At 40.3% G+C, this 24,433-nt stretch overlaps 1 protein-coding gene across 5 annotated transcripts in view; it reads left to right on the top strand.

Annotated features, from left to right (window-relative positions):
* cntn1a (contactin 1a) overlaps window positions 1–17,783 on the top strand; it is a 63,109-nt gene extending 45,326 nt beyond the window's left edge. For all 5 annotated transcript variants that reach the window (XM_035665419.1, XM_035665415.1, XM_035665416.1 and 2 more), the window contains 17 exons: window positions 797–896; window positions 1,350–1,531; window positions 1,818–1,942; window positions 2,450–2,567; window positions 2,801–2,948; window positions 4,329–4,456; window positions 5,157–5,329; window positions 6,240–6,363; window positions 9,033–9,194; window positions 9,521–9,670; window positions 10,259–10,329; window positions 11,207–11,441; window positions 12,883–12,986; window positions 13,268–13,457; window positions 13,600–13,712; window positions 13,801–13,957; window positions 15,468–17,783. In XM_035665419.1, the coding sequence (XP_035521312.1) occupies window positions 797–896; window positions 1,350–1,531; window positions 1,818–1,942; window positions 2,450–2,567; window positions 2,801–2,948; window positions 4,329–4,456; window positions 5,157–5,329; window positions 6,240–6,363; window positions 9,033–9,194; window positions 9,521–9,670; window positions 10,259–10,329; window positions 11,207–11,441; window positions 12,883–12,986; window positions 13,268–13,457; window positions 13,600–13,712; window positions 13,801–13,957; window positions 15,468–15,544 (2,357 nt within the window). In that variant the 3' untranslated portion in view covers window positions 15,545–17,783. The remainder of the gene's footprint in view (window positions 1–796; window positions 897–1,349; window positions 1,532–1,817; window positions 1,943–2,449; window positions 2,568–2,800; window positions 2,949–4,328; window positions 4,457–5,156; window positions 5,330–6,239; window positions 6,364–9,032; window positions 9,195–9,520; window positions 9,671–10,258; window positions 10,330–11,206; window positions 11,442–12,882; window positions 12,987–13,267; window positions 13,458–13,599; window positions 13,713–13,800; window positions 13,958–15,467) is intronic.
* The last annotated feature ends 6,650 nt before the right edge of the window (window positions 17,784–24,433 follow it).

Raw genomic sequence — 24,433 nt, 5'->3', positions numbered from 1 at the left:
CAAACCAAACACTGGCTGTAGATTCTTGTTAGTTTCATGGCCACCGTATTATAGATGTAGTTTAATTATAGTTATATAACTTTGGCCAACTTCATCTTCATCTGTGGCACGTGTGTTTTCAACAGTACTGAAGTTACATAAAACACAAACTAGAAAGTTGTTCCCAAGCAAAGAGGTCAGGATTAAAACAGAGCCCACCAGTTGTTTGGGCTCTCTCATGCATGTTTGTATTATGAGAAGCCTTCTGGGTATGATGTGGCCTGTATTTAACTCTAACTAATTTTCGTGTCTGTCTAGTGGAAGGGGGCAGGCTGTGTCAACATGCATACCCTTGCATTTTTACCACAGCCTGCCCCCTTCCTGGTTTTTAAATGCCTTGTGTATGTCAAATGTGCATACAGGACACAATAATTACATTGTATATTCTACATTGTATAGTAGTATCACGGTTATGATGAAGTTATGTTTTTACGGGCCACCCTGGTAGCTCACCTGGTCAAGCTGGCGCCCCCATGTGCCATGCACAGGGACTCCAACCTGTGGCCCTTTGCTGCGTCTCCCCCTTTCCTGTCCCTCTTCAGCTATCACTATCAATTAAAAGCAATAAAAACCCCCCAAAAGTATTACTGTCTCTCTCTATATATGTAGAAATATGTATATATTTCTACATATATGATAATTAACGTATTGATCTTGGCTGAAATAAAAGTGAATGTAAGAAAGCAGAAAGGATACATTTTCTCCAACTAGAAATAACACCTGAGTCATAATTCTGCTCTGTTGTTATTCCTCTCAGGTCCCGTCAGGAAATACCCCGCTGACCTCAAAGTGAAGTTCCCAGACACCACTGCTCTGGTGGGGCAGAATATCACCTTGGAATGTTTCGCTTTGGGGAAGTAAGTGTGATAGATCACTGGTTACTGCTGGTCATTAAGGAGCACAGTTTGAAATGTGCACTGTTTGGACTAAAATGAAAATCTGGTATCAGCCAGTGAGTCTCATCTTCTGGGTTCCAAGTGTCATAAAAATGGTCTCCAAACTGAATTTAAATGAAATTGCCCTTTCTGCTCAGTAATAAAAAAGGAAAGGTTACTTTGTTGTGGCATAAAATAAATTAGATATAGCATATTAGTACATACAGTAGTACATAAATATTGACTATATATGAAAGTAACAGGGATGCATCAGTCTCAAAACACCATATTTGTTTAACCTTAATGCATAGTAAAATTATGTTTACTGTGTCTTAGACTGGCTTACTGCCTGTTCCCTGACCTAAATGATTTATAAAGTATGTTTCAGAATTATGATAACTTGAGTGCATTGAAGCCTGCCTTGTGTATTATTAGCCCCGTCCCTGAGATCCGCTGGAAGAAGTTAGATGGACCGCTGCCACCCAATCATGAGGTGCGGATGGCGGGAGCTCACCTGAACCTATACAATGTGCAGTTTGAAGACGGCGGCACCTATCAGTGTGAGGCAGTGAACGTGAGAGGAAAGGACTACCATACTGCACGTGTGTCTGTAGAAGGTAAGAAGTATGTTGTATGTCATGTCAGCCTTTTTCTTTTAAAACATATTACAGGGAATATGATCATCATCTGTATTATTAGTATTAGTTTTTGTATTACTGTGTGGGGTAAATTCACCAACCCCTTCTTATCAGCACCTGGGTATATTTTATGTATATTTATATTTTAAATAATAATTTAACAACTACTGTAATGCCTCAAGTATCACCTCATATCATATATTATTCAGCAGCTTTGTAGTTGTCTTCGATTTTACTCAAACTCTGTGATTCTGCTCCTTTGTAGCTTTTCCTGAGTGGGTGGAGCACATCAGCAGCACAGAGAAAGATCTCAGTAGCGATTACACTATGTCCTGCATACCCAGTGGCAATCCTAAACCACACATCCGCTGGCTGAAAAATGGAGAACTGGTAATATTCATTCTCATAAATCTTTATTGTCCTATAACTGAAAAATTTAGCAATTGCTGTAAAATGCTCACAGCCTCCCTGACAACTCTGTGAGGTCTCTTAGAACCTGTTCAGTGTGCAGCCCAGGCTTGTTACAGTAGCACAGCAGTGACAGGAAGCTGGCACTGTGGGTACACATCACGTCAGAAAAAAGTACCTGTTGGTATTGAGCGGGTGCCAGCATGGGTTGTGTAACCCTCCATAGAAACAACTGTCATCAAGCCTGGAAAATACCCAGGAGAGAAGCAGGTAGTGACAGCAGAGCGGGGGAGGGCTGTTTGATATATGTGGTTGGATACATCATTAAGCCTTAATGAAATCCTCTCTCAAATTATCTAATCGTCATCTGTACCTCTGTAGATATCAACAGTCAGCAGTTTGATTTGAATCCTTTGCTTAGTAATTCAGACCATATGAAAATGGTAAAGTGATGATATTTTAACGTCCTGCTCCTGTTATTTTCCACAGTTGGACAGGAAAGAGATGAGGTTCAGCAGCTTGACGTTTGATGATTCAGGAATGTACCAATGCATAGCAGAGAATCGCCATGGAATCATATACGCCAATGCAGAGCTGCGTGTGTTTGGTGAGTCACACTTTGGCTACATTCACAGCACAAATGGTTGCATCAGAGGTTTAAAAGTCACTTTTCAAGCTGACGAATTGGAGCTTATTGGGACATATCTAGTGCAATGTCATCATTTATTAAGAAAAACAACTTTTACATGCCTGAGAAAATCATAAATTGAGACTATTCAAAGTAGCATGCACAATATGTATATACGTTTGTTATGAATAATCCATACTGTCCCTCCTCAGCCTGTGCACCCACGTTTGAACACTACCCATTGAAGAGAGTTCTGGCAGCTAAAAACGGCCGGGTGGTGATCGAATGCCGACCCAAAGCGGCTCCAAAGCCTACCTTCTCCTGGAGCAAAGACACCGAGCTGATTTCCAACTCTACCAGGTGAGTCAGTTGTTGGTACAATGCCTTATACCGCAGCACCATTTGTTAAGGATAACAATAGTTATTATTTTAAATAATATTATTTTAATTTTTATAATAATAAATAAACTTGAATTAATATTGTAATGTAATAAGTAAAGAACTATAGTAAATACTTGATTGATTCAGTCTCATAAAATACACAAAACTATTAAACTTGTCAACTGGCAGGCTTTGTGGCTGTAGCTGCGTATGCTAACTTCAGCACATTTATTCTCGTTAGTGGTTTGCTAACCGGGAATCCTATGAAAAAGCAGGCTCTTGCACTTTGCTGTAATCCTTTCTTGACCTTTTGTTGGTGAGTTTGGCTGCACCAAGGTCGAAGGAGGAGCCTGGGCTCTCTTGAGTGCGAGTAAGTGATCAAAGAGGGAAGAGAAAGAGAAACGGGTGACTTTGCGTTTTGTTGCGGCTGGTCACCACGCCATCAGGGGTTATCAGGTCACGGTAACAGGAAGTGACATGATGAAGTCATAAAAGTGACATGATGAAGTCCTAAAAGTTCAGCTAAATCACACAAAATGAACAAATATATATTTACTGACTGCAGGAAACATCTGGGTCATATTAACACAAGGACAAGTATCTGAGAATGTCGCTACTTTAAAAGGGATCTATAGTTGATCCCCTCAAGAGCAGCAAGACACACACACAGATTTTTGGGGATCTAAATAAACTCCAGATCTCTAAATCTACTATATATGCCAGAAAAGTGATTAGTCTTGTTGTTTGTCAGTGATAGCCGTGCACTGCTTTGCTGTCTGTCAGTGGTTGACATTAAGCTCATCAGTGTGGACAGACAGGATGTGTAAACACTTTCCTTGTGCTCCTCACTGACAAAACAAGCCTAATCTGTGAGCTCTAAGACCCCCAACCCTTTCCCCCAACTTACACACCCCCATGCATCACAGTGGAACTCACATAGAGGAGGAGCACCGGCCAAATTACTATGCAGCATATGCCTCCTAATACTCTCTATGGTGGCTGTCTGCGTGAGAGAGGGTGTGGAGTAGTGACGGGGCAGCTGGCACGATGCTATTTGTCATGCATGAATATGAAATATGCAGAGAAAAATGAATCAAACATTGTTGCCTTGCCTTTAGCACATTTTAATATTACGTCTTGGTGAGTAGTTTCAAGTTCAGATACTTTTTTATCTCTCTTGGAAAACCATTTCCATTAGGGAACTTGCAAACATTCAGAGGACCCTCATAATTTTTCATCATCCACATATCCACGGAATAACATACGCTGGACTTGTGACCTTCACATTCTGCTGAATATTTTATATCATACAGCTCTTACTCGCCAGTGTTTGATGAATTAATTCTGGTTTCTCCTCAGGGTGTTCATCTGGGAAGACGGGAGCCTGGAGATCCTCAACGTGACGCGAGCAGATGAAGGCAGATACACCTGCTTCGCAGAGAATGACCGGGGAAAAGCCAACAGCACGGGCTCTTTGTTGGTTACAGGCAAGTTCTGGCTAATGAACTTAACTTATAACTATGTTTACACCATCTTTCCAGGACAGTGGATGTTTTCTTTGACTGATGTCAGCCTTGGCTGGCAATCGTTCCTGTCACTCTTGGTCCCACCAAACAGTCCCGACCTCCAAATGTCTGGTGTTGTTGAATGATGGCCCTCTGAGCAGAGTGACAGTATACAGCCTACTGGTAGATATTCAGTCACTCCCCAAGGACAGGGGTGAGAGGGGACTGCTTTAGATCAGATGTGATGAGACAAGGGCTTAGTTCTCGCTCTGTTCATAGAAAAATGATGAGAGGAATTGAGTTATGAACTTGTTGGGAAGGTTTGATTGAATAGCAAATAATAATATTGATATATGAGTTTTTTTTTCTTGTCATTTCATTTCTCTGGACATGCAATCTCAAGTTGATCTCCAGTGGTGCTGGATGTACAGCTCTTTTCTGCCCTCTTCTGGACATTTGTGCATATTGAACAATTCTAGCTATTTCATATTCACACCATATACTGTATTATAGAGTTGTCTGCTATGTCTGTCTCTCTGACTCTCTTTTTCATTCAAGTCATTTACTTGTATTTTTATTGTTCTATTAAATCAAATGTCTGATAACCTAAGTGAAGTGAGTGGCTGGGCGAGTCTCTTTCCTATGGTCACTGATCTTCTCATCCTCCTGTGTTTATCCCCAGACTCCACAAAGATCACCCTGGCACCGTTCAATTCTGATGTTAAAGTGGGTGAAAATGCCTGGATGCAGTGCGCCGCATCACATGACACCTCTCTGGACATCACCTTCATATGGTCCCTGGATGGCCGGGTCATTGACCTACACAAGGACAGTCAGCATTATGAACGTTCCCCGGTGAGACATCATATTGATTATTTTAAAGTGAAATTTCCATAAATAATTAAAGTTTAGCTTCATAGCCCCAAGTTTGCCCCAACAGCATAAATTTAGCTCCAGACTGAAGTTCATTCACATCAAATCATATTTGAGGTTGGGTTGATGTCTTTAGTATTTTTATTGGAATACCTGAAATGGAAAAGTACAGCTTGCTTTAAATGAGTATGACTCTAAAAGCAATTTCACATTCCTTCCCTGAGTGGAATAGTGCATTGTATATCAGTTTAATAGCAATTTCAGCTAACATCCATTATTGTTGACGTGACCTACTCTCTCTCTGTAGTGCAGCTTTAACCATAAGTTTGTGGTTAGCATTTCTCATTTGTTTCTTTGCCCGCTAGGAAAACACCATATTATGATTTTGATTGATGATTCCCCCATTTTTGTACACAAGGAGGATTTTCCCCTCGTAAAAATGAGGTCCAGTTCCACTTAATACTGTTTGTGTGGTATTAGCAAAGCCAGTTTGACTCTCAAACAGTGAGTTCAATGCAGTCATGTATTCTTTAAGTCAATTTTTGGGGTGGTTTTACCTTTCTACAGTGAGAGTGCTGACTAAAACAAACAATGTGTGCCGCTTGACATTTCTTCATAGGAAAAGAGGTGGTACCCCTTTAGCTGAAGCCAATGTCCAGGTCCCGTAATTCAATACTCTGGATATCTCAAGTCCCTCTGGTCTCTACCAATTACTTAAGTAATTTGAAATAGTATCTCCTTTTCCATTTTTCAAATTGAGTTTCAGGTTGAGAGAGAAAACATCTAATGATAATTTTGCTTTGACAAGCACACAGTGGAAAAGCTTTGGCTCATGATGTATGATAATTTGCTGCCTCCTCCTCCATGGTTGTCTTTTGTGTTTTTCGTGCAGAATGGAAGTTCAAACGGCGAGCTACTGATCAAGAATGCCCAGCTGAAACATGCTGGACGCTACACCTGCACCGCACAGACCCCCATTGACAATGTTACCGCCTCTGCCCACCTGGTTGTCAGGGGTGAGTCACGAGTGGTGCAGTAACAGTACACATATGCATACAGTCATGTAAATAAAATGTTCTACGTACAGATATGTGGATGATATAAAAGGCTATGAAAACATGTTTTCTCAATTAGCTTCTTACTAGGAGAAGTATGCCCCTACACAATCCTGACACATTAGCTGACTTTTTGAGTGTTAGTCTTTTGTTTTTTTAAACTTTGATGGTTGCTCATTTATGAATATTTAATGTTGTAGAGAAATAGAGTTTTTTAGGGTGATTAATTCTTCAGAGCCTATTAAACTTAACACAAGACTTTTAAATTATTTCTCAGTTCATCAGGCTCCTATTCCTAAATTACTCATTAAAAGTGAGAGCATTTGTGTTCGTGAAAAAAGAGAAACAGAGAGAAATAGCACAAGTATTGTACATTCTCCAGGGCGTGTTTGGAGAGAAGCAAAATCTCTCCAGAGCAACCAGACCGTTGCCTTTTTTGCCACATAATCTGTCAACCCAGAGACATGCAAAAGAAAGTGAGAGAGAAACTTCTGCAAAAAGCTATGGAAGGAAAGGCTTTGTGTGCAGGGGACACACACAAGGAGCACTAACTACGTACCACAGAGGAAAATGTAAAAAAAAAATCTCCTTTGTCCAGTAAGGCAAAGCAACTTGCAACTGAACAACATGCACCTTATTTTTTGCAGTAAAGTTTTTCATTTTCTGGGAGTCTTAATAACGGTTGCGGTTTCTGTGGTTGCATTATTAGAAACAGTAGTAGAAGTGTATTGAGTGTCTTCCACTTGTCTCCAGTAGAACTAAATAAGCCGGGATTTGCTCGACATTTCTGCTTCTTAAAAGGACGTTTTTCCTTGTCAATGTCGCTAAGTGCTTGCTCACAGTGTGAACTGTTTGGTCTCTGTAAATAATTTTATAAAGAGTACAGTCTAGACGTGCTCTTTTTAAAAAAAGTGTCCTGAGTTCACTTTTGTTATGAATAGGCGCTATACAAATACATTTGAATTGAAAGTACTCTTTATAGAGCAATGAGAGCTGTTGGAAACACAGCAATTAGTATGTTTATGTGTATTAGTTGTGTAGTGACATGTGATGAGTATTTGATGACTAAACCGTGTAGAACATCATAGATTTCTATCTTTCACCAAAATATTTTGATACGGAGTGCTGCTGATTTTACTACTACTTACCAGCCACATGCAGATATCAACACGCACAAAATAAATCCTGCCAAACATCCACAGTGCTGTCTGTCATTTACTGTATTTCACCTCCTGGATGATTCATCAGGCTTTGTTTTCACCCTCCACTTCCTGATGAGTGAGAGCTTGCCTTACAGCCCTCCCCTCAAGTCTTGAAACAGGCCCAGTGTTGGTGGACAAAGAGTCTCTTCAGATAGGAACCCAAGAACTCTAGCAGTGATCTGGTTGCCAGTGATCCCTGTTGTGCCCTGGGTGTGCTGCCACCGTTGCTGCTTTCTGAGCAGGTGTTGACAGATGGCCAGGTGAACGCACAGCGGCTGACTGTGACGTTTCCCAGAGTGGAACCAAAACACAGGCCCTGGGCCGCTCCTAATGGAGTGCCAAATGCCAACAGTCCGGGGCGCAGCGAGGGAGAGATGAAAGACAGCCATTTATCACGGCAGATGAGGAAGCAGATCTACTTCAGGAGATTGTCTGACCTAAAAACACAGCTCTGCACCTGTAGTCTGTTATTAGTACGGATTTGAGATAGAGAGAGGAGCTGTTTTCATATGACGGGTGTGTGTGTGTGTTATTGTAGCGTTACGTTACAGTCTTGCCTGGAAAAGTGTTGAAATGGGGCTGTGTCCATGAATTAGAAAGACTTTTCATTCTTTATCGAATTTAGTTCTTGGGATACAGTACGTCAGTTAGTGAAAAACACTGAAGCCTATCTGTTTAAACACATTGTGCTAAGCATTTATATGACACAGTGTTGTATAGACATGGAAAATCTGCACAATATTTCATCCCTTACATTGAATTGTAAAAGAAAAATGTAGATTTTTCAGTACTTTGCTTTTTCTCCTGACTCCTAGAGGAGAGGGGAATCTTAAGGGCTGTCCAGCTTTGCCTGTCTAATCGCCTTACTTGTCTCGGCTCATATTCATGACTTGGAAAAAGTAAATCCTGGCGGATTTCTGAGGCTGTGGGTTGGGAGACTAACTCTGACACAGTCTGGATTTTCTATTAGGCCATTTTTGTGTTCCAACAGAAGAATCAAGAGGAGCAGGAGGACCAAGAGAAACATTGGATTCAAAAGATTTTGCTTGAGCTTTAGTTCATATATGTCAATGGGGTCTAAGCTCTAATGCGTTTATCCATCAGTCTTTGCAGAAGAGACTAAAGAGAGGAAATGTAAGGGCTTTGATGTGCTGTGTTTCATATGCATCAAACAGTGGCCTTTTTGGAGACGGGTGTTGAAGAATAAAGTTGTTAAAGGGCTCAGGACTTTTGCCAAGGATTTCCCCATGAGCTTGAATAAAGATAAAAGCTCTTTCAATGACATTATACTGTCTTTCTCTAAACTTGTGAACTTGAGACTAAGGGACAGTGTCACCATCTCAACACAACTGCTCAGCCACATTTGTATTCATCACCCATCAAACAACACTTACATTAAATTGTCTCTTATTCTTCTATTTACCCCAGGTCCCCCCGGTGCCCCAGGTGGGCTGCGAGTGGTGAACAAAACCCACAAGAGTGTAACACTGCAGTGGAGCCGTGGAGCAGACAACCACAGCCCCATCTCCAAATATACCATCCAGTACAGAGACTCCTTCTCAAAAGATGTCTGGAAGAATGCCACTACATGTGAGAATTCCAGCACACTAGTTGGTCAAATAAACACTCCTACCTTAATGCTGAGCTGTGTCTGGTGTTATAACAAATTGGGTCCTGCCACATAGTGATAGTGTAGGTCTACATGGTGGTTAATGTCTCTTAAAGATGGCTGCAATATAATTAAGTCATGTCTCAAGGACTTAAAATACAGGAATGGATTCCAAAAATGGAAGTTCTTTGTTGTTTTTAGGATATTTTTGTTAAACTGAGGGACAGCACAACCTGCTCTGTTTAATATTTTAGCATTCTGTGCTATGGCCTGAACTTTATGCATCGTAAAATGAAAATTTCTCTAGCTCCTGCAGATGTAGAGGGGAATGAAGAGATGGCCACAGTGGTGGATTTGTTCCCCTGGACCGAATATGAGTTCAGAGTGATTGCCACCAACACTTTGGGGACAGGAGAGCCAAGCAGCCCATCACATAAAGACAGAACGCTGGAAGCAAGTAAGATCATGTCCTGACTAACATTCAGTAACATGAGATTTATGGTATGAATACTTGAAAGGTCATGGAAATGTGGTCCCCACAGTCCAGATTTCCGTTCTGATATTTATTCTTCATCATTCTATTATAGCACTGTTTACTTTGTTAAGTATCGCTGTAGAAATGCGTCAGCAAAAATCCCATCAAGTTGTACTTCCTACAGCAGAAACATGCTGCCAAACTCACCACACAAACCTCTACAAATGAGCACTTTGCTGAAACTGTACACTGAAATTCAATTATAAAATGGAAATCACAGGCCTACTGTAACCTCTCTTAAAAAAATAATCATAATTTGAGAGTGAGCTACTAGACTCAAGGCAAAACAAGAAAACGTTTGCCTCTCTGTCTCCTTCAGTGGCAAAGTTCCCACACTGACATTAAGGTGTTGCTTTTGGCAAAGGAGAAGACATTGATATTGTATTTTCAGAGGAAGGATGTTTCAGTACAGCTGCCAGGGATAGGTTATACAGCCTGTGTGGGTTGGCAATGTTTGTGTAGATTTTCAGCATGTGGGCTCAGAGTTTTGCTGTTGCTGTCTCATTGTAGTTCCTGTGGTTGCGCCCTCGGACGTCGGCGGTGGTGGAGGGACTAGCAGAGAACTGACCATCACGTGGACGGTAGGTCTGGACTTTCCAATGGGCATGAGGGCGATAAGGGTCATACACAACATCAGAACATAGTAAGAAATAAAAAGACATGATTTTGATCATAAAAAAACTGAGAAAAACACACACCAAGTCCAGTGAGGTACTTGCTTGCAGGGAGACATCTAAAAAAGAGAATGGATAGCTGGATAGCTTTAAATTCAATAGAGATTGACTATTTGATTTTAAGGACCATCATTTTGACAATACAAATGAAACTAGGTGCATTAAAACAAATTAATCAAATTAATTTAAAAATAGTGCACAGAAAGACCCCTTAATGCAGAATGCATGTTTATGAAAAAACTATTTATAGACATTCAAAGGAAGCCAATGATAAGTTTCCAGTTGCTTTGGAAGATAACAGTGTAGTACATCAACAGATCAAATATATGTCAGAGAACATATAAAGGAACTGAAGAGCAAGCATTGCTAATAATCTCATACTTTTATACCAAACGATAAAATCAACAATAATCAATGACTAAACTGAATCATTATTCAGGCCATTTCCCTGCTGCAGCCAATGATAAATTAGCTCTCATGGATAAATTACTTTTTGCTTGGCTGAGCTATGGTCATTTAATTCCTGAGCAGCTGGAAGATAAGGCAATGTTTTTAGAGGTTAGTCGTGCTTAATGCAAGCAGGTCTTACTTGACATATGGGGTGAATAGGGCCAACAGAGGAAATTAGGCATGAGGACAGATCGAGAAAGACAAGCCAACAAAGTGTCACAACTCTTCGTACATCACTCACAGAATGCCATCATTGTTTTGAACAATATGTGACCATCATCTGATTACTGTAATTGGCAACATTAACTTACTTGTTTCATGTATCTGTCATCAGCCTGTACAGCCACAGTACTACTACGGGCCTAATTTTGGCTACATTGTGGCCTTTAAACCGGAAGATGAAAAGCATTGGAGTCTGGTGACAGTAGCTGACCCCGAGGCCAAGCGCTATGTCCACAAAGACGCCTCCCTCCCTCCATCGACAAAGTTCAACGTGAAAGTAAAAGCGTTCAACAGGCAAGGAGAGGGACCCTTCAGCCTAACAGCTGCCATTTATTCAGCACAGGATGGTAAGCACTGAAGAGATTCAGCTCTCAACACTGAAGTGTAAAAAGGGGAAAATGTGCCAATGTGATCCCAAAATGATGTCACGGATCAATCTGGTCCTGTGTTCTCAGTATGAGGAATTTTTCAATGTGACAGCACTTTCAATCTGTCATTGTCAGCTACTTATCTCTACCAGGGTTTTCAATGGAGTAGGACCCATTTAATAGGAGTTCTAATGTATAGTTGTGAGGAATTTTAATACCCCTTGAAAGTGAACCTATCTTCCCCTCTCTCTCTCTTTCCTTGCGGAGGGATTATCATGATCTATGTAGCATGAACCAGAAAGCTGATAATTCGCCCAAGGATGCAAAGCATTTAGCCTAGTTATTAACTTGCACTGACAGACAGTCAAGATAACCACCAGCAAACCCAGACATGACGGGTTACAGAGATGCCGTGTTGCCATGGTAACCCAATTTAGGAACCGTTTGCCGTTTAAGTGTCTATGATTTTATAGCTAAGCCTGCAAAGCGCTCTTCCTCCAGGGGTGTGGCCATTTTGTATTTGTGTGCACGCTGTTTGTGTAGTATTGTTTCTGGGTGCAACACACTGACAGTATGTGATGAGTTGTTGGTTCAAGACCCAGCATGATAGTTTAACATTCAAAGACAGTTTCTTGGCAGGCACAGCCTACACACAGCGTAGAACTTGACCATAATTCATGGAAAAGTGTCTGATGGCCCAGTAAAGCAATGTGGGCCAAGAGAGACTACTGTCACTTTACTTGTTCCTTACAATGATTAATTCACATTACTGGAACAATGCCCCTCTCCACTCAGAAATATGTTTTTCTTTTTGTTCCTACAGTTGAATGTTTGAGCTTCACTGTGCAGAATGATGTATGTGCAGAGTTTGACAATTAAAGGATGTTTTCAAATTCATCTGCTGAAAGTGGAAAGTTTCTCTGTGCTCTTTGATGTAAGTGGCGGGCCTACTGTACGAGCAGGATTTGTGACACAAGTAGTTAAGAAGTCAGTCCTGGTCCAGTATGCAGCTTATACAAGTGTGATGTAGAAACTCTGCCAGTGCACATACACTAAGAATGGGCTTGATAGTGAAGTAGATGACAGCAGGAAATGAAAATTTGCATATTCATAGATTCTGGAGTTAGAAGTAGTTGATGCATTTTTAAGGATTTTAATGTGTTTTTTTTTTTTTTTTTTGAAAAAACATCAGAGTTTTTCAAGCAGATTATTTGTATATATGTCTTAATACATGTTTGGAGGGGATGTTTAAGCACCACTGAGAGAAAAAATTGCATTCGTCAACAGACACAGATGAGGAACGCTAGATGATTTTTGATCAGGGTTATGGATCCATTACCATGTGATGCACAGGTATACAACTAAAAATATTATTTTTTAGATGAACATTTACCAAACTGTACTCTGTGTCTCTCTACAGCTCCATCTGAAGCTCCTAAAGCGGTTGAGGCTAGAGCTCTCTCTGCCACAGATGTCATCGTGTCATGGCAGCATCTCTCACAGAGCAGTATAGATGGGTACCAGGTCAGTAGAAACTTTTACATGCTGGTAAAAATAACTAAACTATATATGTGTAAAACGTACTACGGCTGGGATCATATAGCAGAACTTTTATAAATTAACACATTTCTATATGTTAGCTTTGTATTTAACTTAATTTTACTTTACTTTACTTTACTTTTACTTTACATTTCCCTTTCCTCATACTATAATCAGTTATTAGGTATAAGGTAAAGGTATAGGTGCTTTGTAGTTTATGCATCAAGCCAGTTTTGGAACCTGGGATCTGTTCCTGTGTGTCCCAGGTGAAGTACTGGAGGAAACATGAAGACTCTGAAGCGGGGGCACAGAGGGTGACGGTATCCGGGAGGGACAACCACACCAAGCTGGAGGGTTTGAGGGCCGACTCCAACTACCGTATTGAGGTTCGGGGTTACAACTCTGCAGGATACGGGCCAGGCAACGAGGGCCTCCAGATCCGCACCAAGAAACCCCGTATGTTGTGTTTTAACTTTAGTACTGAAGAGCAGAGACCTGCACAGAAAACAATCTCAGAGCCATGTGTAGTCGCTATTCACAAGATATGGGTCATGTCAATTATTATGTTATTCATTATCGTTTTTGTGTCTTTTACCAGCTCCAAGTAAAGCCCCCTTAATAACTGGACAAAAGTTAAAGGGCAGCACAATAAATGTTGCCTGGGAACATGTGCAACCACTAGCCAACGAGTCCGTGATAACTGGTTACAAAGTGAGTACAGTTCTAAATTTTTTACTTTAATACAGATTATAATCTCTTAACCTTACATTTCTTATACTTTATATGTGTGTTTACCTAGGTGCTGTACAGGCAGCAGGGCCAATCCTCAGGCACTCTGTATACAACCAGTAAACAGTCCATAGACCTTCCCCTGCATGCAGATGGGATCTATGTGGTGGAGGTCCGGGCACACTCAGATGGGGGAGACGGGGCTGTCGCACAAATTCAAATCACAGGTAATAGATGGACTCAACCATTTACGTCATTCACCTTCACCTTCCCTTTCATTCACAATAATGCAGTATTAAGATTGAGAAGATAACATTTGATCCTTTTTTCTTGCCATATCAATAAAGCTTTGGATTTCAACTCTCTCTTGTTGATTACTACTCTATCAAAAACTATCATAGTAGGCTAAGGAGCAATACATGAACAAATATTTTAAAGCAGGAAACAGTTATGGCACAAGTAGTACTGGTGATTTTTCTTTTGTTAGGTCTAGGTTATCACTGAGCCTTCCAGCTGTACCAGCTACTAACAGGCCACAACATACATTGAATGCTTTGATTGTCAGCAACAAGAAAGGATGCAGGCTCAGTGATCGCTCCACTTGACGTTGGTTTCAGTTCACTTAAATGAACAAATAGACACAGTCAGAAACTAAACCAAAATACTTTAGGACCAAGACAGTCTCAACAAAAGCATGCCACTCTAATTCGTTCCTATCTTCACTCTTTGCCTTTTGACGTCAGTTTTCCATAATTAAATTACATGTTAATTAGTAGATTTAAAAACCTTACTTATTAACTCACAATTTAAAGACAGAATAAAAAAATAAAAATAAAAACAATTACTAATTGTCAGATTGAATTATCTTTTAATAACTTGTCTTAGGGTAATATGATGCATCAGTTTATTAAGGTAAGATTTAGGTGTCAGAGTTTGTGTTTAAGTTCCTTTTTTTTCAGTAAATGTGTCCTTGTTCTAATAGTGTTAAAAAAATGAAAAGTGGAAAGCAGAAAAGCTGCTGACACTTTATGACAAAGGTACTATTTTAGAAAAATGATTCTTCCTTTCCTTTCATTTAGTTTCACACCATAGGAACAAAAATAAAAAAGTTATCTAATCACATTTTAAATCCATAGTGTTGAGGTGACACACTGTGACTGTTTGTTCCTGGCCTACCATTTGCTGGTGAGATTATACCGGGTTCAAAGTTGGCGGTAGGTTATCATTTGTCACAGCTAGAGGGTTCCCATGGGCCGGCGCAGAGCTGTCACTTCAGGTTTCATACCTCAGATTGGAGGGCTAAGATGGGAAACTTTACAGTCCGTGACTAAAGCCTTGATAGCCCACTGACTTGATCCCCTCACTAGCTGATGGACTGACAGGAAGGCTGACTGGATAGAGGAGGCCTTAAGCCTCTGTAATTGATCTTGATGAGTAGAGGAAACCCCTCCTGGGGTTTTTCCTCATCCCTTATCGTGCTGTCCAGACCAACATGACAGCTTGATTTCACAGGCCCGGGAATTTAAGCCGTGCAGGATTTCAAATGCAAAGCATTGACAAATAGAGGGGGTATTTAAGGTGATCTCCACACAGATGTGGTATAATATCACACTTCACACACCAAATATGGTCTTTAGTTTGATGGATGAGAACGGGACACTCAAGGGACATGCATTTTATTTCCTCAAATCAGCAGCAAATTTGACTGATACACCTTTATCTCTTTGTGTCTCTCAGGTGGAGGTGTCGTGGATGCCCAGTCTCTCAGCGTAGTCACCCTGCTCCTGGTGGCTGTCCTCTGCCTGAACCTCTGAATGTAGCCATCTTTGTCTTCACTTCCCGTGAAGGAGCCTATAAGGACTTTGGGACTCTATAAACAAATGGTTCCACCCTATAACCCGGGACGTCATATTCCAGCTCTTACCCTCTGGAATATATTTGTGGAAATAGACACAGAAGTGAAAAAAAAAATTGGAAATGGACAAAGACATCCCTTATTTATCCACAAAAAGCCTCTTTGGAGGAGTGTCAAAGGAGTTCTGTCAACTTTTTAAATATGCCTTATATAAATGACTGCACCTATCTTTCACAATAACTTGTTTCAAAATGGATCATGACTGAAAGTGCAAACATTACACTTTGCATAGGTTGGCTGTATTTTTACATCATGAAGCCGACCTTTCTTACATATATAAAGACGCTGTTTGTTTGGAAATGTAGGCTTCATTTGATTTGTGATATTTTGAAAAATCTACCCTACAGTGCATTCCATAGTATAAGGTAAACAATAAGTTGTGAAGGATAAGTGTATGAGTTTATAAAAATGTCTTTATGTCTTTCTTTACTTGCTGTTCAGTGGCATTGTCTTCTACTTTCTTTTTAAAATGAAGCACACCTTTTGTTACAGAGATACAGTCAAAGCAAATCTCATCTTCTCATCATATTTGATTTTATTAACAAACATAGAGGGAAAAGCAGGTTATGTCATGCAGAAATAATATATCCAATAATTGATGTGCTTTTTTAATCTAATATACTATGGATGTTATTTGAAATAACTAATTTTGACCTGCAATCAATGCTTATTTCCAAATCATAACATAAGCTATATGAATAGAATACCACTTTGAAAAAAAATGTATGCATGTTGACATTGTTACATGGAGCAAATGTTTGAAATGGTTCAAAAGTGTGAAGAGTTGAGTTGAATGTAAAGCAAACCATATGAACAAGAAATGAAATGAACAACATATCAGACATGCAGTTTCAAATGCAAAACTGCAGCAAACAATGTGTGACAGTTAAGTGGTTATTTTGATTGCTTGCCACCTCTGGTTTTATCTGTACAACTGTGTAGTGATCCTGACTTTGATGCAATATCTTGCTCAGTATTGAGACAGAAAACTGCTCCATGTTTGTGAACTAAACCTAAACTAAAAAAAAAAAAAAAACTTTTGTTTTGACTGTATCATTAGGACCTCAGTGGTACCCACTGGTGCTTTGTAAAGAATGTTGGCATTTTATTTAGTGTAAACATTTTCATTTCATCTCTCTCGTTTATGGCTTTGTGTGACACTCATGCCCTCCAATAATTGTGCAATGTCTGATTCATCTGTGGCTACTTTATCATTTCTAATAAGACAACTTGCCTAGCTCCTATGACAGTGATCTAGTATATTTCATTTTTCATTATCTGGTATAAACAGAATCATAAGCAAAGCCATCCATGTCAGCGGTAAGAGCCAGTCCAAAGCTCATGACGTGTCCACTGATTTTTTTGGCGTCTTTTTATTAACATGTGATCAGAGATATATAAACATTACCAACTGTTGTCAGTTTTGTTTATGATTATTATATTTGTATGTCATTATGACCCACCTCTAGCTGGACAGTTAAAAAGTTTATTTCCTTCGAATGGGGGAACAAAGGCTGTGTTTTAAATTCCTCCGATTCATTTCTTGTATGACTGATGCTGGCCATGCTTCTACATTGTGACTATATCAACATCCACCACAAAGTGCTTTTCCCAGTTTTCCTTCATGCGACAAATCATAAAAAGAGTTGCCAAATGCATGAATGCCTTGAACTTTGACATTTTGGACGAAGAAGTGGCTCTACATTTTAACATGCATGAGACAAGGTGGCTCATTACTTTGCAACAAATCAACGTCATAGCAACTTCTCAACCTCTCAGCTTCATATGAAATACATTCCATTCCTGAGTGACATCCCTTTACGTCAGAGACAGTGTAGATGTAAGCCTAATACATGCATTAGCTGCTAAGCTTCATTAAGCCAGTCATCTCATGAGGGGGAGGATTTTTAGGGAGAAAATCTTAAACTGACTAAAGGAATCTCACTCATTTAAGTTCAGAAAAGGTCCTGCAGTCCCAAGCACATGATGGTTGGGATTTGATAGCATCACTGTTGGCAGTGGCGGCATGCTTGCTGATGTTCAGCGCTTCGCTGGACTTGAACGGCACTTGTGAGGGATGAAACTGGAACCTCTCACTGGCTGGACAAGGAACAATAAAAGTGTAGTTAACTATTAAAGTGCTCTGGCGTTTTCTCTGTTGTGTTGCAGTGACTTTTCTGACATGTGAGTCTCAGGGAGGAGTACTAAACAACGTGAGTTTACTGTAGGAATGTGAGAATATATCGCAGTACAAATATGTGAAGATTCAAATTGCGAGATGAAAAATCAATGTCAATAATCTTTTTAACAGCAGCTACTTTCGACTTTGCTTGTTCAACGTCCTACATCAGTAATTGGATCTAGGGTTGGGTAAAATATTGTACAACGTACTTGGTTACATTCCACCAATGATTTGGTTAATCACATCACACATTTACAGTCATTTTATTGCATTAATGTACAAGAATAGTTGTTGGACAACATAATATAAATATGATAAATATACCAATACATTTCAGCCCAAGTCTTACCTTTGCTATGATAAATCTCTGTAGAACAATATTAATCATGGCAAAAAAATCGTACTACGAGGTACTCATTTATTATCTGTTCTAGAGCTTTTGATCGTAACACTTGATTTTCATCAGCAAATGGAGTTTGGCCAGTTGTAATGGAATTGTATATGTTAAACTTACATTTCGTCGGTGCAAAAAAGTTGAGGTCCAAAGTTCTTTATTGACTTTGGAAAACAACAGTTGAGAAAAAAGTCTCAGCACAGGGTCCATTTAGCAACTGGTCTGGAGATTTCAATCATATGACAACATCATATTAATTTATCATAATAATTGCACTGAATAAGGATTGTGTAAATGTACCCCATTTATTATATTGCACCGTAGATTAACAACTGAAAGTGATGCGAACATATACCAGTTAAAAGTCAATCTGAGTTCACTTGTCAATGAATTATGAATTGAGTCTGGTGTATTGCCAGTCTTAAATAGTGTTCAGTCCATCCATGAAAGTCAATGCAGAAACCCCAGCAGAATATTTCCAGTTCCCTGTGTCCGCAGTTTCACATTACACACATACACACAAAGAAGTAAGAGCTGTAACAAAGCTGTAAGAAATGCTCTCAAATTCAGACAGAATCTCCACTGGGGTCGGACAACTGGTGGTCTCAAGTGCTTTTTGCTCTGCCCTAAGATGTGCCAAAGCGCTGACACTCCTGAGATGGATTTAAATAAAAAATTCTCCAAAAGACAAGGAACAAACCCACTTGATCACTTGTGTCCAAAGTCATTGCTGCCATGGGATTAAAGCATTATACACAGAACTGTAACTTTAGGCTGGTTATGTGTGAAATATTCATACCAGTGTTTCAGCTCTCACATACCAAATACTGTAAGAGAAACTAGAGCGTCATTTAAGATTCATGAGTACCTTCCATGATCAACTAAGCATTTGCAACAAGTACTCAATTTATTTTTAATCCCTTTCTCCAGGAGAAAGCTATTCTTTACCAGTACTAAATATATCTTAGATGCATTTCAATCTGTCCTCCATTACAGATAAGGGCAACTTTGTCTATGTCTGGTTTTTCAGGGACAAACAGCTGTTGTAGTTTTGTCTCCTATCAGGAATCCAGCAGATGAAAAAGTAGATCAATATCACTTCTCTTCATGGATTAGGACAGACCAAATGAATCAGATTTTAGATCCTTACTGAGCTTTAGGTTCATCTCTCCGTTTCAATCAAGGGGTCTCAATGGTTAATGGAAATCAGCTCACAGAGAGAAGAAAAGACGGAGATAACTTCTTTTTCAGTGGCTTATCAGTCCAAGCATATGGCCTGTGTGATAGGTCTGGTCCCAGGTGGCTCTGTAACACACAAAACACACTCACGATCACTGTTAAACCAGACTGATGCTTGGTTCAGTCTGACTGCTCCTCCACATCACAACCAACAAGCTGTAAACTAATTTGGTTCAGGACATATAGCTATTTTCTGACAGCCGGTTTAAAAAGATTTCATTTAATATCACATTATAAAGTAACACAAGAGCTACTATTTCATTTACAGTGATTGACAAGGGGAGAAACACATCATTCTGACCTTCTTATGCATGTGTAGTCTCAGACAGGTGTGCTGTCCCAGGACAGATTGTGCTATTGTTTTTGTAAATCTACACCTGTTCTTTGACAGCTCAGACAACGCAAAACATACTTTAAAGTGGTGCACAGCAGACTAGAACCAGACTGTTTCGCTGCGAGACCTGAAACGCGACGCCCTCTCTGAGATGCCTGCAATATGTCATGCTGTGTCAGACGGTAAGACTGGCCTGGACTCATGCAGGAAGGCTTAATAAGTGAAGGTCTCCATGCAGATATTGTGTTACAAGCCCGGGTTTATAGCTGCTGGAGGACCACAACCCCCTTGAGACATGCAGGTTTCACTGACATATCATGTCTGCATAACCTGTACCAGAGGAAGACTAAATTCATTTAATAGTGTTCAGAGGAGGCACAATAAAACGTGATCATGCCAACCATGATGTGGACTGTTTAAACCCTTTAATTGAGCCATTCCCATGTCAATTTAAGGGATCCGTTGCCAAGTGAATGGCTTTTGAATGTCAGTGAAGGAATGAGCGACCTCTGCTGGTGATGATTTATAACACACATCAACTTCCCAGCAAATATGCTGCACAGAATCAAATCAAACTGCACAAAAGCAAATTAAACTGCACTAAAACTCCACATTATGTGAATATGGCCTTACACCTGAAAGTCATATACAGTATGTCGTTCATGTGAACAGCAGGAGGCATACAATGACTCTGATCAGGCAGAGCAGAAGTGAGTCAGCAGAGTGAAGTTTTCTGCTCGGACAGATTTCACTCCACAGAACACCTCATGTCGTGCGAGAAGTGGCGCAGCCCCCTCAGCACCGCCTGAGCTGCGCAGACCGGTCAAACTCAAACTGCGCTCCTACTTTAATGTGTTCAGACTTGTAAAACAACTTTGTCCTAACTCATTGCACTGCGCAGGAAAGTTGCCTGTGCAAACTATGTGCGCTGATTGCCCAAGTCCTTGCGGAGAAAAGGACCCCATCTGCCAAGTTTTAAACTCAGGCGGGATGGAGCTGCAAACAAAGCCCGGGACAGGTCACCGTGGTGGTGAAGGTGTTTGTCAGAAGGGATGCGGGCTCTTGCTGTCCGGTGCGGAGATCGGCAGAGGGGAGCACTGCTGCGTGGACGCCCTGCGCGCGGTCACCGACGAGCTCGAAGGAAGAAGCGCAACTTTGGAGCACGAAGCCCGGATGGCGAGGCTCAGGTGGAACAGGAGGGAGCAGTCCCTGTTAGCCCAGGTGTCAACTCTGCAGAACGAGGCCCAGCTCGCTGCTCTGAAGTACCAGCGGAGACTGCACCAGTACATGCTGCACATCAACAGCATTGCAGAACAGGTCATTGGGTACTATAAGGTGAGAGGAATGATTTATTGTGTGTGCATGGGGTGCAGCGACTGGGAAAGTATGACTTATGATGCCACTTTGAGGCCAAGACTGGCATATTGAGCGAAACATGACAGGCTGATAAAGTTAAGGCTCCTCTGTGTTTGTTTGTTGGCTGAATTAGAGCGATTCGAGAACAACCACTGACATGCAGAGCCAGATGTCAGAGAAAGCAACATGTGCAGAGGGAGATCCACAGGAGCAGCTCAAAGCACCGGAGGTAAGGGAAGCACACTGCTCACAGCTTTTCAGTGTGTGTGTCCTCGTTTTTTAATTCCTGCTGCTGGGAAAAGTGGAATTTATGGCTCATTCATAAAAGTTTTACAACATAAGCTCCGGTGTGATATCCAAAATGCCCGCAGGCAGCAGTGCACATGCGGTTTTTATTTTCCTATCTGTCAGTATCACTGTGCCCACTGAGACCCTTCCCAAAGGTTGTTGATATAATGATTGTGTTTGAGTGTTTTTTAAAAAACAACACAAAGGCCTGCATCAGCATTTTGCCTCTTCATATAGTATTTTACTTGCTGCCTCCCCAGCTCAGGCTTAACCCTGCTGCCAGGTAATTCTTTGTGTAAATGTTGACTTTGGGATCATGGTGAGTTCTGTGATGTGGTAGCAATGTCTGAGTGAAGACTGCTTAAAGAAAGTAATCTCTCCTCAGACCCTGTTGTTTGTTATTTTGTGTGGTCTCTATTTCTCACCCAGAGAGAGAGAGAGAGAGAGAGAGAGAGAGTGTTTATTGACAAAGGAATTTAATGTTGTCACTAGTCTCCACCTCTGCCATGATTACAGCTTTGTCACAGTTTCTGACATCTGTGGATTTCAGTTTGTTTCGTCCATCCTGTCTGACTTGAGAAATGTGCTCTTTGTCCTCTTCTTTGGATCTCGATCTAATGTCATGGGTCTGGGTTTGTGTTCTACTTTTTTGGAAAGCCTTATCACGTTTCACTTGTAGCTGTATTCTAACTTTGGCCCAGCCTTACAATTCACAATACTGTTCGCAATATGATTTTCTCACTTTAAAAACAAAAAAACAAAACAGCAAGACTAATAATGACTGATTCCTTTAGTTCTCAGGCAAAAAAATCGACAAACTATATTTGCTCTTATATTTTCTTTATCAAAAAAGACTCCCTGTTTCTTTTTCTGAGGTGGGGTTGTAAACTATGCAAAACAACGCATATTTCTTTTTCTTTCTTAAAGTGAAACTGAAAATATAACCCTGCCTCATATCTCTTGCCACATCTTGACGTCTTCTCTGTTATCTTCTTTCTCATTTTCTGCCTTAGGCAAGCCCAAAAGCAGCCACACTCAGATTTTTAACAAGATGGTGTAATTTTAAAGTCATCCCTTGCAGCTGCCATTTTGCACCTTGATATTTGATACTGCTGGATATATGACGATTGAACTGTTTTACAATATATTGTTAAATTCCTAAAAATACTCTAAAATGCTCTCACTTCTGGTGTTAACATTGCCTGCTTGCTTCTGTGCTTTTGCATAATTTGGCCATAAAAGGCTAAACTAAATGGACATGTTTCTAACTGCTCATCAGTTTTTGTTGTTGCAGGAATTCATTTATTAAGTCTCCCCACGTGGCTGTCAACTCTAATAAAAGTGCTTGTTTTAGTAAGCTCACAAGGTAGCCTATAAGTTTATTCTGTGTGTTGTGTTTGGACTGCTGTTGAGGGTGGATGGGTTTAATAGTGGTAATGGTCACATAAAGTATCTCTCTAATTGCCTGCAGCATGCTGTGAGTGCAACAGACTCGCTTTTGATTAATGTGGAAAACTGTTCACTCTCCTCTGCCAGCGCTGGGCAGCGACGCAGCATCTATTTTCAGATTTCTTTTTTTTTCCTTGTCTAAAAACTCCACTCTAATGGGTCTTTAATAGTTTTCTCACTCTGTGTTTTCATCTCTTGCTTTCCAAATGGATTTTCCAATACTTTTGAGAGAGCTGGGTTGCAGTTCGTCAAACAAAGTTTTACAGTTTAGTGGAAATCCACTTTGTTGGAAAAGTGATAGGCTTTCTGTCTGTCATGGACAATAGAGTTGGATGCAGTTACGGACTGTCACATTCAAAGTTACTTTGTGTGGTAGAAAAACAAGCCTAAGTGACCCTTTGCTAAGCCCCTGCAGTTACTGTTACACCTGTGACCCAAGCTATTCGTTCTGGCATGGCCCGCAGAGCTAGAATGGAAATGTACTTTTTAAAATGGTTCCCTGATTTCAAACAGAGGTAGATGAAAGCTGACTTCTTATTGACTAGTGACCATCCCTTTTACCGGCTAAAATCCTGACTATTGCTTGCAGATTTCAGCTTGATAACCAACTAACTTTAGCTTAAGTTGGTTAAAAAACAAAAGTCTCCAACTGACTTGTTTTAAAACTAGACCCCGAAAAGACTGAGGCTAAAGCTACATGTGCCAGGCAAAAAGTCAGCTTTTATTTTGAACTGACACAACTCTCTTTTGACTTAATGATTTGCTTATTATTCTAATTTTCAAATAGTATGTTTCACTTTTAAAAGAGAAATGTCTTTGAGGATGTGGAATAATTCTTGTGTTTGGCAAACATAACAATAACTTAGCTATTGAGTTTGCTTGGTGAGGATGAAGAGCAGGATAGACCAGCTAACTTCAGCTTATGGACGAGCAGAGAAATCCACTGTAATTCCATTCTTAACGATTGTATTCTTGTATATATGTTTTGGAAAAGCACCCTCCAAACTCTTTAAATGCTGAGAATATATGAGACAATCATTCTTCAGGTTTAGCAAACCGTCAACTGATGTGCTTGTTGGCTTAATTAACTAAGTTACACTCGTCTGATGGTTCAGCCTTATTTGACTAAGAATATTGTCCCAGTGATTCTTTCACAATGACATTATTGTTACGAAAACATAAACAAAGAAGCCTTTGAACCTATTGTTGAAGTGGCTCCAGCAGCTAAGCACTTCCACATATGCCAGTTGTTCTTTACTGTGAATGATCCTGATGGCTGCTGTAGAGAACAGCTTGCTGAGAGCTTGTTCATTATTGTGCGTGAAAACAGAGAAATGCAGAGAAAATTGAGACATAAATCTTGTGTGGATTGCTGTTAAGACTGTGATTTAAGGCGATTCACACCATATTTTTCCATGTACCTCAGAGATGTTCTGATCTAGATCCAGCTGATTGTCTCTTCACTGACCTGACAGTGAATGCAGTCGGTGGCTGTGGGTGAGTCAGCCAGTTCTGCTATGTTGAAAAGGCATAATGGAAGCAAGGC

Source organism: Morone saxatilis, unplaced genomic scaffold (assembly GCF_004916995.1).
Source record: "Morone saxatilis isolate NCDOM2014 unplaced genomic scaffold, NCSU_SB_2.0 Contig2, whole genome shotgun sequence".
NCBI lineage: Eukaryota > Metazoa > Chordata > Actinopteri > Moronidae > Morone > Morone saxatilis.
Note: the sequence above shows the minus strand (reverse complement) of the source record. Positions and strands in the feature narration are given on the sequence as shown.